The sequence below is a fragment of the Vigna unguiculata genome, chromosome 11, assembly GCF_004118075.2.
Source record: "Vigna unguiculata cultivar IT97K-499-35 chromosome 11, ASM411807v1, whole genome shotgun sequence".
Taxonomy (NCBI): domain Eukaryota; kingdom Viridiplantae; phylum Streptophyta; class Magnoliopsida; order Fabales; family Fabaceae; genus Vigna; species Vigna unguiculata.
This window is the reverse complement of record NC_040289.1, coordinates 8,594,587-8,613,838: the sequence shown is the minus strand read 5'-3', so window position 1 is coordinate 8,613,838 and position 19,252 is coordinate 8,594,587. Positions and strand designations below refer to the sequence as shown.

The following is a 19,252-nucleotide window of genomic DNA, read 5'->3' as shown; positions in this document are numbered from 1 at the left end:
AAACTATTACTAAAACTAGCGTAAACACAAGTATTATTACATCTGTGTGTACACATTTTTTAAACATGCATGATATTATATTAGCGTGATATTATGTTAGTAGATGATGATATTGTATGTTATTAAGTTAATATATAAAATAAAACTATATTTATTAAAAATAAAGTAAAATATATCAGAAAAAAATGAAAGAATAACGGTTGATAAATAGGAAAAAAGAGAAAAAACATAAATAGACAATTTTATAAAAAAATTATAAAAATAACGGTTAATTTTTAAAATTTAATAAATAATTATATTTTAAAAGATAAAATTGGAATTTTAAAATATGGACAAAAGAGAGAATTTTTTTTATATATTGTTATAGATAATAAAAATCCAACAAATTATTACCAATTACCAAACAATATAGAAATAAAAAGTGTTGGTTCTAAAAGTATCAGACAGAACAATTTACGTGATGCCAAAATGTCTTACCAATAAAAAGCAATAAGAAGGATAAAATCCAAAATCCCTCTTTTTAGGGCATTTCTAATTATCTAGATTTTCTTTGCCCTAATTTTGGTAAAATTAAATTTGGAAAACAACGCATGATTCTAACATGCCACATGTGACATCTGAATCTTCCTCCTTTATACTAACTCTGATCCTCCTCACCCGTTTTCATTTTGAAAACTCTTTGGAAGGATTCATAAACGCAACCACAACACACGAATGCACAGTAATACATAGAAACCAAGCAACACAACATTTCACATTCATTCCTTACGTTGTATCGTATCGGGTTCATAATTTTTAATGGCCACCACAACCCGAATCCAGACACAAGCAATCTTTCTATTTTTCTCCTTCAACCGTCGAATTCTAACCGTCAACACGACACCGTTTCTCTAACCGTCAACACGACACCGTTTCTCTAATCGCCAACATCGTCTCAGAGTTCTCCTCGAAGGCTTGTCTTCGAACATGGAGCCCCAAAAGAGGAAGCCCAAGGTTCGCATGTTTCGATTCCTCCGTTGTTTCAACCCCAACGGCGTCGTTTCGCGGGAACGCAAAACACCGGACCCGCTTCTCACTTATATTGCCGTGCCGGAGAAGCACATGCTTCCGACCGTACTCACGTCGGCTTTTAAGACGGCGAAGGGTGGCGAGGGAAACGCGAGTCACCGGAAAAAGACGGATAGAGATAAGAATGATGATAGTAACAATAATAGTAACCGCTCTTTTCGTCGTGCTCTTATGTCGGCTTTGAATCATACGTCATTGGTTAGTCTTTGTCTTTTTCTTCATTCCTTTCCTGTGTTACAATCATTTTATTATAATCTTTTATTTATATTTATTTTTTATATTTATGTAATATTCATATTTATTATAAAATCTAGTTTTCAAGTGAATATAATTCAAAGGAAGTGTTAGAAGAACATTTTTTAACGGAAAAAACTTTTTCTTTCACAAATTACATAATTGGATTGGATTTAATGTTGTTTTCCTTGATCTTTGTAGTGAAAAAAGAAAACAATGAAACAAAAATTTTGGTGCACGACACCTTATACTAACTTTATACACAATATTTTTGTTGTTGTTATTTTCTTCGTAGATAATCCATTAGTTTCTAAAAGCCGATATGTAAATGTAATTTCGGATGCAATATATAAAGGTTTTTGAAGTTAATCATAAGTGTGACTATTCTCTGATAGCATTGGAAACATTTATCCACAAATTTGTACATCAAGATTTGTGTGAAAACCACAAAAATAATCTAAAACCTTCATCATCATCATATATTCCATATAAGTATAGCACAATACAGTATAGTCATCTTTAGCATGTATATAAATATTATACAACATATAATCACCTCTAGCATGCATATAAATGTTACAACAAATATAATCACCTTTAGCATGCCTATAAATGTCAAATGTTGTACAAAAACAACTCCATAGAGTAGAATCGGTAATAGGTATGAAAATTTAACTAGGATTATAATCCATAAAGCAATTTTTGCACATATTCTCGTATTGAATTTGTGGTTATGTTTCTGCTAATATTATAATGCTGAGTAAAGTGTTGATATTTGTTGCTTTATAAACACATTTATAGCACAAATAATCTTGTTTCCAGGGCAAGAAGATGGGCAGCAAAAAGAAAACAAACAAGGGTGGTTTCTCAAGAGAAAGTTCAAAGAACTCATCAAACTGTTCTCCCTATTCTTTTGGTTCACTTGGCTTTACCACAAATTCAATATCATCTTCAACTTCAACCACTTTAAGCATTATTTCAACGGGCACTGTGACTTCAACCACATCCTGTGAACCCTGCCTTACCCGATCCTTGGCAATGGCTAATGGAACAAGGATTGTGAAGCGAAAAGATGAAGATGGTAGAAGATGGTGCAGTGGTTCAAACATTGCTTTGAGTATGTTTTTCATCACTGCTCTTCTGATTTTAATTCTGTGGGGTAGGTGTTATGCCATAGCCTACACTGCAATAGGCTTCTTTGTGGTGCCTAATCGTCGAAGGACTTGTGAAGAAGAAACTCAGTTAATTAGTTCGGTTCGGTTCAAGACGTAGAATTTTTTTTTCATTTTTTTTGGAAATGTAATTTTCTTTTTGTTTTACTTTCTATCTATAACAATATACATACAAAGAAAAAAAATATTCTCTTTTATATTCATGTTTCAATATTTTCATTTTACTCTTAATTATTATTTTTAAAATTAATTATTATCTTAAAATTATTTTTTATCTTTAACCGTTATGTTCAAAAAAAAATTATATACATATTTTATTTTCTAAATTTTACATTTAAATATTTTATTTTTTAAATTTTATATTTAAAATCTATTTTAAAAATAAATTATATATTTTTTATTTAAAATTAAAAAATACGAACACCCTTACACTATATATCACACCCCGTGTATTCGCTGGTTTGAATCAACGAGACTTCAATAACCGGTTTCGAATACGTGTGCGAAAGAAAATTCATACTAATTAATTGTATTTTTTTAGTTTGGTATGTATAGGTAGATGAACTTTTAAATTCTTTTATATGTTTTACATTGGTTGTTTTTATTTAGAATCTATAATGCATTTGTGTAAATTTTTTGTGACCGTAAATATAACTTTTTCATCCTATGTGACACTAAATATATTTCCATATGGCTTATTTATTTATTTATTTTGTCACAAAAAGTTTAAGAACTGGAATTTATCGCAATATGAAGGTTGGTCACAAAATGCGTTGATTAAGAGAAATAATGGATGATGCTCAAATCAACAACAAAAACACATGACTTGAAGCGAGACAATAATCGTTTAAGAAAAAGTGTTGCTTTAAAGCACAAGGGCCGATGCCGTTGCATCTCTCTTTACGTGAGTTTGGATGCAGTCAAATAAGAGAACGATCACTTAGAACTAGGGACGGGGTATAGGATCGGGTCGGGTACGGATAGTTAGAGGTGTCAATTTGGCCCCTAATCCATGGGTTAGCCCTGACTCACTCTTCATAAAGCCCTCTTTTAGGGAGCCCCAAATGAGGGGGCCAAAAAAAAGCCCCAGCCCCCAAAGCCCTCTCTCTAGTGGGTTAGGGCTAGGGCTAAAGTGGGTTAGCCCCCCAAATAATACTACATTAAGCCAGAGTCAAAGATTAAGTTGAGCAACCCGAACGGGCCCAATGACCCGGACGAGCTCGACGACCCGGACGAGCCCAATGACCAGGACGGTCCCGATGACAAGGACAGACCCGACGACCAAGATGAGCTCGACGACTAGGACGGGCCAGATAACCCGGACATGGCAGACAACACGGACGGGCCCGAAAACCCGGACGGGCCAGACGACCAAGATGGGCCCGACGACCAGGACGGGCCTGACAACCCAGACATGCTAGACAACACGGACGGGCCCGATGACCCAAACGGTCCCGAAAACCCGGACGGGTCAGACGAGCCAGATGGACCCAACGACCCAGACAAGCCCAGCGATCTGAACGGGCCGACGACCCGAACGGGCCCAACGATTCAAACAAGCCCAATGATCCAGACAGGCCCAACGACCTGAACGGGCCCGACAACTCGTATGGACCCCACGATCCAAACGGGCCCGACGACCCGAACGGGCTCGACGAAATAGACGGGCCCGATGACCCAGAGGTGCCAGATTACCCGAACGGGCCCGACGACCCGAACAGGCCCGACGACCCAGACGGGCCGGACGACCAGAACGGGCCCGACGACCCGAACAGGCCCGACAACCCAGACGGGCCCGACGACACAGACGGGCTCGACGACCCAAACGTGCAAAACGACCCGAATGGGCCCGACGACCCGAACAGGCCCGACGACCCAGACGGGCCCGACAACCCAAACGTGCCAGACGACCCGAACGGGCCCGATGTCCCGAACGGGCCCAACAACCCGAACGAGCCCGACGACCTGAACGGGCCTAACGACCCGAACTCGCTCGACAACTCAGATGGGCCTGACGACCCGTTCGGGTCGTTGGGCATGTCTGGATAATTAGGCATGTCTGGGTCATTGGGCGCATTCGGGTCGTCGGGTCTGTCCCGCTCGTCCGGCCCGTTCGGATCATTGGGCCCGTCTGGGTGTCGGACTCGTCCGGGTCGTCAGGCTCATCCGGGTCGTCGGGCCCGTCCTGGTTGTCGGGTCTGTTTGGGTCTATGGACCCGTACGTGTCTTCGGGCCCGTTCGGGACGTCGGGCCCGTTTGCGTCGTAGGGCCCGTTTGGGTCGTCGGGTCCATACAGGTTGTCGAGCCTATTGGGGTCGTTGGGCCTGTCTGGATCATTGGGCCCGTTCGGATCGTCGGGCCCATCCGTGTCGTCGGGCCTGTTCATATCGTTTATCTCGTCCGGGTTGTTGGGCCTGTCCTGGTTGTCGGGCCTGTCCGGGTTGTCGGGCTCGTCTAGGTTGTATGGCCTGCCTTGGTCGTTAGGCCCATCCAACTTGTTGGGCCCATCTGGCTCGTCGGGCCCGTCTGGATTGTCGGGCATGTTTGTGTCGTCGGTCCCATCTGGGTCTTTAGACCCATCTGGGTTGTAGGACCCGTCCGGGTCGTCGGGTCCATACGGATCGTCGAGCCCGTTCGGGTCGTCGGGCTTGTTTGGGTCATAGGGCCTGTCAGGTTCGTCGGTCCTGTCCGAGTCATTGGGCCCGTCCAGGTCATCGAGCCTGTCCGGGTCGTCGGGCCCTTCCGTGTTGTCGGGTTTGTCCTGTATTCGGGCCCGTCTGGATCGTCGAGCCCATTCGGGTTGTTGGGCCTGTTTGGATCATCAGGCCCGTTCGAGTCGTCGTTCTTGTCGAGGTCGTCGGGCAGGTTCGAGTCGTTAGACCTATTCGGGTTGTCGTGCTTGTCCGGTTCGTTGGGCCTGTCCCACAGATAGTAATATATTTTAAAAAATAATATATTTTTCGTGTGGAAGATGAAAGCCCGTGGGTAGGTCCTGGCCCACAGGGCTTTTGTAGGGTTTTTGGCCCTGTGGGCTTTTTTGGCCCTAGCCCACATGGGCCAGGGCCAAACCCTATGGGCTGGGCCAAATCGACACCTCTACGGATAGTGCTTATCCGCAATCTGACCTGTCAAAAAACAATCTACTCGTTTATTTGCTGGGTATATGCTTCAAAAATACTCGCAGATATTTTTAAAACCTGTGGGTACCCGTGTATATCCGATACCCGAAAATATTTAAAAAATATATATTTTATAAATTTTTTAATATAAAATTATAAAAATAAAATTTAAATTAAATTAAATTAAATTTTAATTAAAATTAAAATTAAAATTAAAATTGACATAACAAAATATACTGTTAATTTTAATTTTAATTAAATTTAACTTAATAAAATATAAATTAAATTTTAATTTTAATTTTTTGCGAGTAACGAGTACTCGCGGGTATGGATAGTATGATATCCGCACCCGATCTGTTTATAAGCTGGTAGTAAAATATTTGTTACCCACTACCCGCAGATATTAAATACCTGCGAGTACTAATTATCCTTCGCAGATTTTATCTACGAATATCTGCAAACACATGTAATTTTGTCATCCCTAATTAGAACAAGCCCCGATCACTTAATCTAAAGCATGGATTATTTTGAATGTGATAAAATTAATAATAGTAAATATTATAATAATAAAATATTAAAAGTAAATAAATTTTAAGAAAACATCATCATCATCATTATGTTGTTATACTTTTAGGGAGCAGGGGTGATGAAGTGAGTTACTATGTGGACGTCAAAACTTGACTGATTAGGTTAGAGGAGCAGGGGTGATGAAGTGAGTTACTATGTGGACGTCAAAACTTGACTGATTAGGTTAGAGTTTTTAATTTGTCTCCTATTTAGCTCGACAAGGGTGCGTTAAACAATATTATAAGAAAAATGCTTAATTAGAGATAAAAAATAATTATCCAATATAATGATCAATTTATATATAAATTTATAAATTATAAATTATAAATATTTAAAATAATTTTTTTATAAATGAAAAATTATAATTGATTTATAAATTTGTCAATAAATTAATTTTTAAAATTAAATACAAAAGTTTTGACTATTAAAAAAATAAATATCTAAATTGATCTCTAATTAATAGTGTGATCGTGAACAATTATAAAATAGTCGATGAGGACATATATTCTAGCGCATTCTCCTTCCACCTCTATTATGATATCTTCGGAAATCAAAATAGCTTTCCCAAATGAAATGGTTAGTGACTAGATATTCGAGAGCCAAAGCTTATAACAAGGGGATGGGAGCCTTGTATTAAGTTGATGTTGAGCTCCATTCTGTTGTGTCATGTTAATTTCTTTCACCAGCCCGACTCAAGGATAAAACGAGAAAAGCATTCGTTTTAAGCCTTAAAGATAAGAAGATTTCAAAAAAAAATTTATTATTACTATTTCTCTATTAAATTAATTATAAAAATTATGTTTAAGAAAAAAAAGGCTTCAAATTTTTTTTAGTACTAATTAATATACATTTACTAAACTAATTATAAAATTATGTTTAAGATAAAAAAGGCCTCAAAAATATATTTTATTACTAATATAGCTCTATTAAATTAATTATAAGTTTATGTTTGCATAAAATTTAATTAAATTATTATTAATGTATGTTAATTTTTAATGGTGGTAAAAATGATAATTAATGAGTTAAAATATTTTTTTAGTAAATTATAATTTTGTTTACGAGAAAGAGAATGCTTAGCTATCTTTATTCTATTATAATCAATCTGGATCATATTTTCATTTTTTATTTTTTTTATGACTTCTCTTACCTCTCTTTACTTTATTTTGTTCTGATCGTCCTTTTTCTAAGATTTTGGCAGATTATATTCCTTAAATCTCTTGAATCTTATGTTGCCCGTTTGTACCAATTTTTTCATCTCATTTCTGGTTAGTATTTTTTTCTTTTTGTGGTGTTATTTTTATTCTGTTTGGTTTTGTATTAGAATTAGAAATATGTTTCTTTTGTCAAGGTTTTTTTTTTGTACTTTTAGATTTATGGGTTTTGAGAGTGTTTTTTTTTTTTGCATATATCTTGAGGATAAACTGTATTTTTTTTACAACATTATTAATTAGATTATGGTTTAGTCTTTTGGTGAATAATAGATTAATTGGAGCATAATTCAAAGTTAACTTTTATGTACAAAGATAATTCAAGTTTAAGGAAAAAAGATTTACTATCGAGTTTAGAAGAGTAACATTTTTTAATTATTTTTATTACTGATTAATCTCAAACTAAACAACTTTGCAAGTTTGTGAAGAAGTTGAGACTTAAGAACGAAAAAGAGACTTGAGACTTCAAGATACTACAAGTCTACTATTGAGTTTATTTTCTTGACAACCAGAACCAAGCTTTATTATTTTAATTCATTTGTTTTATATATTTATCTTTAGTATTGTTTTATATATATATTTTTATTTCATATAAAAATATATAGATATGTCAACTAGAAATTTTGAATCAGGCTATTTCAAAAGAAAAGAAGAATTGAGACTTTAATTGGATAACAAAAAGGAACTACGAACAAAAAAGAGCAAATGTCTTGTGTATTACGTACAGTGTGTAGATATTTCATTTTTGAAAGAAAAATGCTTAAACCTTAACAAATCTTTAAAACATGATAATTCGTTAGATATTGATGGATTTTATTTAATTTCAGAATAAAATATCTTAAGGGAAATTATAGGTTTAAAAAATGATAAACCAATTGACATTCTTAATCATATAAAAAGAATAAATTATTTTCCAAATGCATATATAACTTATAGAATAATGTTAACAATTTAGTGTCAGTTTTTTCAACCGAAAGGAGTTTATTAAAGCTAAAGATAATAAAGACCTATTTAAGATCAACAATGTCTCAAGAAAGATTAAACAAATTAGTTCTATTATCTATTGAGGAAAAAATGTTAAATGAAACTAGTATACTGACCGTGCGTACGCACGGGGCGTATTTGTTTTATTTTGTATATTAAAATGATAAAATAGTGAAAGTATTATGTAATGAAATATTATGAAAATTACGTTATATTGTTGTAAATGTTGTTATTAAAGTAATAAAATAGTAACTCTAAATGATGCAATAATAATTTCAATTTTAAATATAATAAATAGAATTGATATCACAATATAATACAGTTAATTGATTTTATGAAATGATTATAATGGCCTATGATCCGTACGGGCATATTTGTTTTTTTTTTAATTTTTTTAGAATAATAATATAATTGTTATTATATTTATTTAACCATTAAAAATACTAATAATAATATTAATATAAATTACAAATTATAAAAATTTTAAAAGATTAAAACTCTATTTAGAAAAAAGTATTTAGTATAACAAGGTTTTCTATAATTAAAAAAAGAGCACACTTATAATAATAACACCATTATGAATAGTAATAATAATAATAAAAATAATAATGATACCAATAATAATAATACAATAACTATATATATATATATATATATATATATATATATATATATATATATATAAAGAGATATACATTTGTTGTGTCCTCTTTTGTTTATACAATTTAATTTCTTAATTATTATTTGTTAAATTAAAATAAGTAATAAAAATTATTTTTCCATTTTATCATTTTAATAATTTTAGTAACTATTTTTTTAATTCAAATAATTACACAGATATAAAAAAATAAAATGAACAACAAAACAAATAAAAAGTGCAAGTAATTGAAATATAATCCCGTAGTAAATAAATGTAAAATATGTGTTTAACTATAATAATAATAATAATAATAATAATAATAATAACAGTAATAATAATATATAATAATAATAATAACACTTAAATAATATCGCGTAGTGATAAAAAAATAATAATAATAATACAACTACATATATAAAGAGATAAACATCTTTGGTGTCCTTTTTTGCTTTTTTAATTTTATCCTCTTAATTGTTATATTTTAAACTTAAATAATTATTTAAAATAAAAAAATATTTTTCAGTTTTATTATTTTACTAATTTTAGTAACTATTTTTTGAATTGAAATAAGGGTTAAATACGTTTTTGGTTCCTTAACTTTCAGTGAATTTTGGAATTAGTCCATTTTGAAACTTTGGACCAATTTAGTCTTTCATCTTTTGAAATACGTGGGTTTAGTCCTTTTAATCAAATTCTTTTAGGTTTATTTGATGTTTCGTACACATTTTAGGATTGTATTTGAGTTGTTTATACTATTTAACACATATTTTCTTTAATGTTTAGTGAAATACTATTATGAAACGCGCTTGAAATGTCAAATAAACTTAGCAAAATTTGATTAAAAGGACTAAATTCACGTATTTCGAAAGATAAAAGACTAAATTGGTCCAAAGTTTCGAAATGGACTAATTCCAAAATTCATTAGAAGTTAAGGGACTAAAAACATATTTAACCCTTAAAATAATTAGTCAAATGTAAAGATAAATAAACAACAAAACAGATAAAAAGATCAAGTAATTGAAACATGATTCATAGATAGTAAAATGTGTATGTAACCATAATAATAAAAACAACAACAACAATAACAACAACAACAACAACAACAACAACAACAACAACAACAACAACAATAATAATAATAATAATAATAACAACAATAATAATAACTATTATAATAATTATAGTTCGAATTAATAATAGTAGTAGTAATAATAATAATTATAATAATAATAATATAATAATAGAAATAATTGTAGTTAATAATGATAATAATAATACTTACATTTGGTAGTAATACTCATCATAATAATTATAGTTAATAACAACAATTATAGTTAATAATAAGAATTATAATTAGAGCTGATAATAATAATAATAATAATAATAATAATAATAATAATAATAATAATAATAATAATAATAATAATAATAATAATAATAATAATAATAATAATAATAATAATAATAATAATTAGAGTTATAATTGATAATAATAATAACAATAATATAAAAATAAAATAATAAATATCATGAAAATTAGGTTATATCGTTGTAAATGTTATTATTAATGAAATTAAGTTGTAAATTCAGTTTTAAATATAATAAATAAAATTAATATCAAAATATAGTGTAGTTAATTGATTTTATAAAATAATTATAATAGTATATGACTCGTGCATGTATGTACGTTTTTTTTATTTATTTCAAATATATTTAGAATAATAATATAATTGTTATTATATTTATTTAACCATTAAAAATAATAATAATATTATTAATATAAATTATAAATTATAATATTTTTAAAAGATTAAAAATCTATTTAGCAAAAGTATTTAGTATAATAACGTTTTTTATAATTAAAAAAAATACTTATAGTAATAACATCACTATGAATAGTAATAACAATAATAATAAAAATAATAATGATACTAAATGATAATAATAATAATGTTTATGCTATAAATATTAATGTCAATGCAAATACCAAGGCTAATGTTGACATACTTATAATCTATAATTGTATATAAAGATATATACATCAGCAACAAAAATAATTAAGAAGGATAACTATTTGAAATATGATCTCGTAGTAAATAAAATTAAAATGTGTGTCTAACTATAATAATAATACTACCATTTGTAGCACCCCATTTAATTAATAACGTAATTAAAGAAGCATCACACTGGAATAATATTATAGCGCAGTCCTGGAGTTTAAACCCACTCCTTACAACGTAAGGCACACCACGGTGCCACAGGATAAACCAGATATAAAAGTTAAAAGGAATCGAAGAGATAACAAGTCAAACAGAATACATGGGTCGTGACCCTAAAAGAAGCCTAACAAAAGAAATAAAACATCAGCTTCAGCCCAGATGGGCTATGAAGCGGAGTCATTGTTCCCCTGTTGACCGCGAGAACCTCTCGCTTCTGCTCACATCAATAATTTGATGATCATCGCAAAAGAGAAGAACCACACACAAAACAATCAAACGAGCAAAGGGTAAGCTAGAGCCAAAAATCATCTCATCAATTAAATCAGATTCATATTCACAGTTCATCATACATACAACACACAAGCATGTCACGATTCCCCAAGCAATACACTACAACTCGACTCGACTCATTCGGATACATATAACCTGGTCGGATTCAGCGGATGCTTGCACTTGTGGTGGATACCTCTGCTCACCCCCGAGCTATGTGTTACAAGTGTTATAATGAATCAATTTTCCCTCACCACAAGGTTAGCCCTTAATGAATTTCGGGCCTCCTACTACTCTCACCACAGGAGTCAGTCCGCTCTAGGTGAGACTAACTGACTCCTTAGAGTGTTAAGATGCAACCTTACCTTGAATCCTTACCTAGTTATACAAATGGGGCACCACCATGGACACCCACTAACAGGGGCCATGGGATTACGTCCCGACCACTGAAGCACGACCCCGGGAATCCCACCTAGAGATCCCAAGGACTTACGTACTGACACGGACCAAACATTCACAGTCAATCAAACAGATTCGGCATGCATACACACATTATATGTATATATACATCTCATACAATTTCTCATAATTCACCTCTTTCGTACTCCCAACCAAACCATGCCAACTCATTATTTTCGAACCCAGAGTATGGAACTCTGTCTCATATCATTACCATGCCATATCAATACCAACCTCTTTTATGTCTCATGCCGAACTCATGTCAAACTCATCATCTCAATTTCATGAACCATCTCATACATATATCATACTCACATCATGCTAAAACGCATAAATCATAACTCTCATACCATCCCATTCATAAAAATCATTCAGTTCATATTCTTAAAGGTAATAACCATCCAAGCACATAATCAACATTTTAAAGCACGAAAAACTTCAAGGCCAACCACCTTCTCGCCCAGTTTCTCGCTCAGGCAGCAAGATCTCGCCCAGGCGAGGAGGACCCTCGCCTAGGCGAGAGCTCGACTTTCTGCACAGGGACTTTGCGCGCGTTCTCGCTCAGGCGAGACGCTCCTCGCTTAAGCGAGACGTCGCTCGCTCAAAAAAATACATTGGGTCGCCTGGGCAACCATTCGTGGAAAAGACTTAGGCGAGCCCCTGTTAATCTCGCCTAGGCGAGACTAGCTCGCTTGGGCGAGTTTATCAGTGCTCGCCATTGTTCTCACCTGCAGCAGACTCGAAAACATACTCCGAACAACAATCCCACCATGCCAAAGATTCATAACAACAGACCAACTCAAACAATCACAAACAACATAGAATAACAGACTCGCACCAAACAAACAGGAGGGTTCTAGCTTCCCTTACCTGAAAAACAAGCTAGCAACTGGATCCCTGGGTACCAACAGTGGACGTAACAGCTCCTAGAGGGGATTAGCGAGCTGGCAAAACAATGGAACCAGATTAAAACGGGCTCCCTGACTGAGTCTAGTTGTAACCACGAAGAAGGAACTGAAGTACAGGTTAGAATCGACTTACGTGAAGTGGAGGTCTGGTTGGAGTTCACTTGGAGGGGTTGACGGCTAACCCTAGCAGAGCTCTGAAATGGAAAGGCGGCAGTGTTTAGGTTCAACTTGCAAAGTGAGGCTGAAAGGGGAACCCTAACAGCTTTAGGGCCTTTTCACCCTAATAAAAAATTATTTGTCAGTTTTATTTCTACCATTTTTAGTAACTTTTTTTTTTCAATTTAAGAAAAACTAAGATATAGAGATAAAATGAATAACAAAACAAATGCAAAGAGCAAGTGATTGAAATATGACCTCGTAGTGTGTTCATATAAGATATCTTCAAAACCAAATAGAATATGTGATCAAGAAAATATTAGAGAAAGACGAACAACGTTGACATAAATTTTTTTGGTGACGACTTAATTAAGCTTTAAGTTCAAAAATTTTGCAATTTTCAATTGAGTCCCTGTAAAATTTTTGTTGTCTATTGAGTCTTACAAATTTTACAATTTTTCAATCGACTCCTATAGTTAAATTTAAATGTATAATTAATGTGATACTTACCTTACATTAAAATATTGTCACAAAATACTTAATTAAAAGATATTTTAATAATAAGGATCTGAGAATCGACCACATTCAACAAAAATTACTCTTAAAGCAAATTAAATTTAAAAATTTTAAAAAATATAAAATTAAAAGATCAAAATATATAAAATTATATAATTATATAAAATAAAAGTATTAAATCATTAAATTTAAAATAAAAAATTATAATTCATTATTTTTTATTTTTTAATTATCTAATTTTAAAGTTAATATTTTTGTTTTTATAATTAAGTTATACCAAAATATAAAATTATAAAATTATAAAATTATAAAATTATAAAATTATAAAATTATAAAATTATAAAATTATAAAACTATAAAATTACAAAACTATAAAATTACAAAATTATAAAATTATAAAATTATAAAATTATAAAATTATAAAATTATAAAATTATAAAATTATAAAATTATAAAATTATAAAATTATAAAATTATAAAATTATAAAATTATAAAATTATAAAATTATAAAATTATAAAATTATAAAATTATAAAATTATAAAATTATAAAATTATAAAATTATAAAATTATAAAATTATAAAATTATAAAATTATAAATTATAAAATTATAAAATTATAAAATTATAAAATTATAAAATTATAAAATTATAAAATTATAAAATTATAAAATTATAAATTATAAAATTATAAAATTATAAAATTATAAAATTATAAAATTATAAAATTATAAAATTATAAAATTATAAAATTATAAAATTATAAAATTATAAAATTATAAATTATAAAATTATAAAATTATAAAATTATAAAATTATAAAATTATAAAATTATAAAATTATAAAATTATAAAATTATAAAATTATAAAATTATAAAATTATAAAATTATAAAATTATAAAATTATAAAGTTACGAAACTACAAAATTACAATTACAGTAATAATAAGAATAATATTACAATTGATAATAATAATATTACAATTACAGTAATAATAATAATAATAATAATAATAATAATAATAATAATAATAATAATAATAATAATAATAATGTAATACAATTTTTATAAAAACTAGCATACACACAAGCGTTATCGCGTCTGTATGCATGAATTTTTTAAACATGAATGTATGTTAATAAGTGATAACAGTATAATGTTATTAAGTTAATAGATAAAATAAATTTATATTTATTAAAAATAAAGTGAAATTAATAGAGAAATTAATTGTTGATGAAAAGAAAAAATAAAAAGTTTTATAGAAAATAGGTAAAAATAACCGTTAATTTTAAAAATTTTAATAACTAATTATATTATAAAGGATATAATTGATATTATGAAATGTGGACATAAAAGAGAAAATCCTCTAACATTCTATAACAATATAATAGATAATATATATTATATACAATAATCAATAAGAGTGTATTATGATGTTGTCAATCTATAAAAACTATCGACGTCTAATGTAATTGATAAGTGAAAACTAAAATTTGAAAAAGAATACTGTAGTACCCTACTTATAAATACTTATAAAGATAAATTCATTATAATAATATTATAATTAGTTATTATTATTGACAATAACCAATGAAAGTTTATGATGATGTTATCGGTTTATTAAAACTATGCATATTTATAAATGTAATTAAATAATTATCTTTCTTATATTAAATAAGGATCTTTTTCCTAACGTGATGTAATATTCTTTTGTTGATTTATTAGAATGATGTCCTTTCTTTTGTTTTATGTTTTAATTTGTTGTTTCATGAGAGTTTTCTTTGATAGTTTTATTAATTACTATATCAATCATGATCACATCACTAAATATTTTCTATTTATTTAATCAAAATTTAGTGTTCAAAAACGGAAACTATCACATACATTAAAACCGACTAATATTAAAAGGTTCCAATATTAAGTTATGTAGTTATTAAATTCTACCAAAGAAATAAAGCAAAAGTAATATCATATTTAGTTAACCAAAGTATTTAACAACTATAGTTAAAATAAGATATGCAAACATCCAGCCACATAATTTGCCAAATTTCAAGATAAATAGGACAACATCAATATATTATACATGTTAAACTATATAAATAAAAAACGAAACAAGGAACTTTATGTATAAAGTGGTAAATGGACTAAAATTACAGGACACATAATTTTGAATTCCTAATTGGCTTTGTGGGGTTTGGTTTTAAGGCCAAATCCAAAAGGGAAAAGAGGGTCATAATGACTATCTCCAATATTCATCGGCAACTGATCAACATTTTTGAACCATGTCCTTGGAAGCTTGCCCATGAAACCATAATCACCAAACAAAACGTCTATCACACCTTCTCCCTCAGTACCAGGAAGCCAAGCTGCAACGAGAGCTTCAATTTTGTCAACATATGGTTGTATAACCACAGGACGACCAGAGATTATCACAGTAACACATTTGACTCCTCCACACACATTATTTATGGTTTCTGGCCCAGGTGTAGAGATTGTCAAATTCAAACTATCACCATTTGTTTCAGCATATGGTTTCTCTCCAACTACCACAATGGCATATGAAAAATTATTAGACTTGACATAGTCCAAATCAGGATTCTCCTTGTACACTACCTCAGTATCTTTATGAACTGTGTTTTTGATAGCACTGAGAATTGTTGTACCTGTAAATCACATATGCCTTGTTAATATTGTGCTTTTACCGAACTATACAAAAGGGAAAGATGTTGTGAAGGAATATATAATATACCTTTGGTGACATTGTTTCCTGTAACTCCTTGCCATTCGATGGTCCATCCACCACACTGATATCCTAGATTATCAGCATGGCTTCCCGCAACCAATATCTTTGAAGCTCTTTTAGGAAGAGGGAGAAGTGGTTGGTTAGGATTTTCACCATTCTTCAATAGAACCAAAGATTTCCTCACAGCTTCGCGAGCTAAATCTCTATGTTTCTGTCAAGGTACATTGTTAAAACGATTTAATCAACACACAAAAAAATTAGTTGGTAGATGAAAAATATACACATGTTTAACTACAAACAAACCTTCTTCCCAAGATGGTGAACTAGGCTATGATCAGCCAATGGGTTCTCAAAAAGGCCCATAACAAACTTTACTCTCAAAATTCTCCTTACTGCATCATCAATTCGGCTCATTGGTATGGCATTACTTTCCACCAATAAGGTTAGGCCATCTATGAATTCTGTGTAGTTGAGGGGAACCATTACCTACAACATTACCAAAGCAAGTATTAGAAGATGTTGAAAGGTAAATGGAAAAATCATTCAAGTTTGTGCATTAAACTCCTAGTTTACCATGTCAACTCCAGCAGTGATTGCTGCGTAAATGGAATATGTGTAGTTTGCATGCGTAGGGGTAGTGATCTTATCAATTCCCTTCCAGTCTGATATGACAAAACCCTACGAAAAGCAGACAAAATTCAGGACTCGTTTACTATGTCAATTTGCTATTTTGAATTAAATGAAGCCCTCAGAAGTTGAATATTACCCTAAAGCGTAATGAATTCTTTAGAAAGTCGGTGATTAGATTACGATTGGCATGCATCTTTTCTCCATTCCAGCTTGAATAAGAGACCATGATAGTCGAAACACCCTTGGCGATTGCGTTATAATAGGCTGGCATGTGAATGCTAAGCAATCCATGTCTACTTATCACCGTGTTGTTTTCATTGATTCCCTTTATGGTTCCTCCATCCCCAACATAGTGTTTTGCGGATGCTATAACTTTTCGCCTATGCAAACAAATGGATTAATATTTTATATGATAAATTCTTGCAAGTAACAAAAGATAGAAACAAAGGGAATAATGAAGTTCTTACTTTCCAGCAACAAATGGAACACCCTTTGGCGAGTTTGCTGGGATTTCACCTTGCAGACCTGGAATGATCTCAGTCATAGCTTGAACTACTCTATGGTCTTCGCTATAACTTTCATAACATCTTCCCCACCTTGGATCTCTACAAACCTATACCACATATCATATTATAAGATAAATCTATATATAAGGGAAAATAGATATGACATAATTATCATTAGATGTTGATAATAGAATTATTCAATAAAAAGGTATTAGTTACCGCTATGCAAGGTGCAAAGGCATATTGAACTCCAGTAGCTCTAATTTCTAGAGCAGTTGCTGCTCCAATTCTCCTCACGAGTTTAGGATCTCTGTTTGATGAGAGATAAATTTCATCATGATACACAAATATAATTTTAAAAATAATTTTATTTGATAAGCTAAAAACATACAAAGCAATTAAAAAAAGAAGAATATACCTGGTAGCACCTAGGCCAACATTGTGAGGAAAAATTGTTGCATTATATACATTATTATTGCCATGAACAGCATCGATCCCGTATATCATAGGAATCCCCAATCTAGTTGATAAAGAACCCTTTTGTAAATCATTCACCATGTTCATCCAATCCTCTGCAGAAGCTTGTGGCTTTGGAACACTACCACCCCCACTCAGCACACTCCCTACCAAAAGCACAAACCATATAACAAAACAACTAAATGAATTTATTTTAATTGAAAAAATTGAGCTTACCAATATAATAGTTCTTCATGATTTCTGCAGAAGCAACTTTACGTTCAATTTGTGTCATCTGACCAATTTTCTCCTCTAAAGTCATTCTGTCCATGAGATCCTTGATTCGAACATTCAGAGGCTGTTTTGGGTCTTTATATTTCAAGTACTTTGCCTCACTCGTGGCTATCCAACAATGCAAGAGCATAAGCCACACCACAAAGATACTCACTTTCACCATTTTCTTCTTCTCAACAGACTGTGAAAAGAGAAATAGAAAGAAATTACTCGCTCGATCACCTATGTAACAGAGAAGAGAAAGAGGGAGAAAGGTAGTCCTTAGTGTGCAAAATTGTATGAATATATAGAGAAAAACTAAGATAATATTGTTACTGATATGCAACTTCTTCATCTATTATTAGAAAACAAAACAAGATAGAGATATAATAAGATATAACATCTTACTTTTGCTTTATAAATAAGACATTACTGTATTTTTTATCTATAAATAAGATAGTAGTATTTTTTTTTCTTAAATTTCAGTTTTCATTCGTTAATTGTTTTCACCTATAACTTTATGAAGTGGATAAAACTTTTTTTTAGTTGAAGGTAGTTTTCCAACCGGACAATTTTATCTTTTATTAAATTAGAGTAATTTTACCATATTATAGAATAGATAACTCTATAATACCTAAACCCAAACACATCTTTATATAATTTCATAGAAGATTATGATATTGAAAAAAATAAAAATTTTAGGAATTCTAATTACTTCTTTAAAACCATATATATACGAAATAACTACTTTTTCTTTTTAAAATTAACCATATTTGTATAATGAAAGTATATATTTTTCACTAAAATTCGGTTTATATAATAATATATAAAACTATAATTTTACTAATATAAAAATATAAGTATAATTGTATTAAAATTATATTATAATAATTACAATAATGATTTTTTTCCCTTTTAAAACAAGCTGAATATAATAAAATATTTAATTTCTTATTATAAAAAAACAAAAAATCCATAAGAAATTAATAAAGCAGATTTTTTAAATTAAAAACGTAATATAATAATAATAATAATAAATTTGTTAAAAAAATTAAACGAAGTCTGATATTATATATATAAATTAAATTAGAAAGTATTTCAATGTATATTTAGAAACCACAACTT

General features: G+C 30.8%; 1 protein-coding gene across 1 annotated transcript; it reads right to left on the bottom strand.

Annotated features, from left to right (window-relative positions):
* Positions 1–15,694: 15,694 nt before the first annotated feature.
* Positions 15,695–18,323, bottom strand: LOC114170556 (beta-glucosidase BoGH3B-like). Its single transcript, XM_028056059.1, has 9 exons — positions 18,092–18,323; positions 17,817–18,021; positions 17,618–17,708; positions 17,360–17,505; positions 17,029–17,272; positions 16,836–16,940; positions 16,566–16,748; positions 16,269–16,473; positions 15,695–16,182 (listed from the first exon to the last, which is right to left on the bottom strand). The coding sequence occupies exons 1-9, from the start codon at positions 18,309–18,311 to the stop codon at positions 15,695–15,697; spliced, it is 1,887 nt and encodes a 628-aa protein (XP_027911860.1). The 5' UTR covers positions 18,312–18,323.
* Between the last annotated feature and the right edge of the window lie 929 nt (positions 18,324–19,252).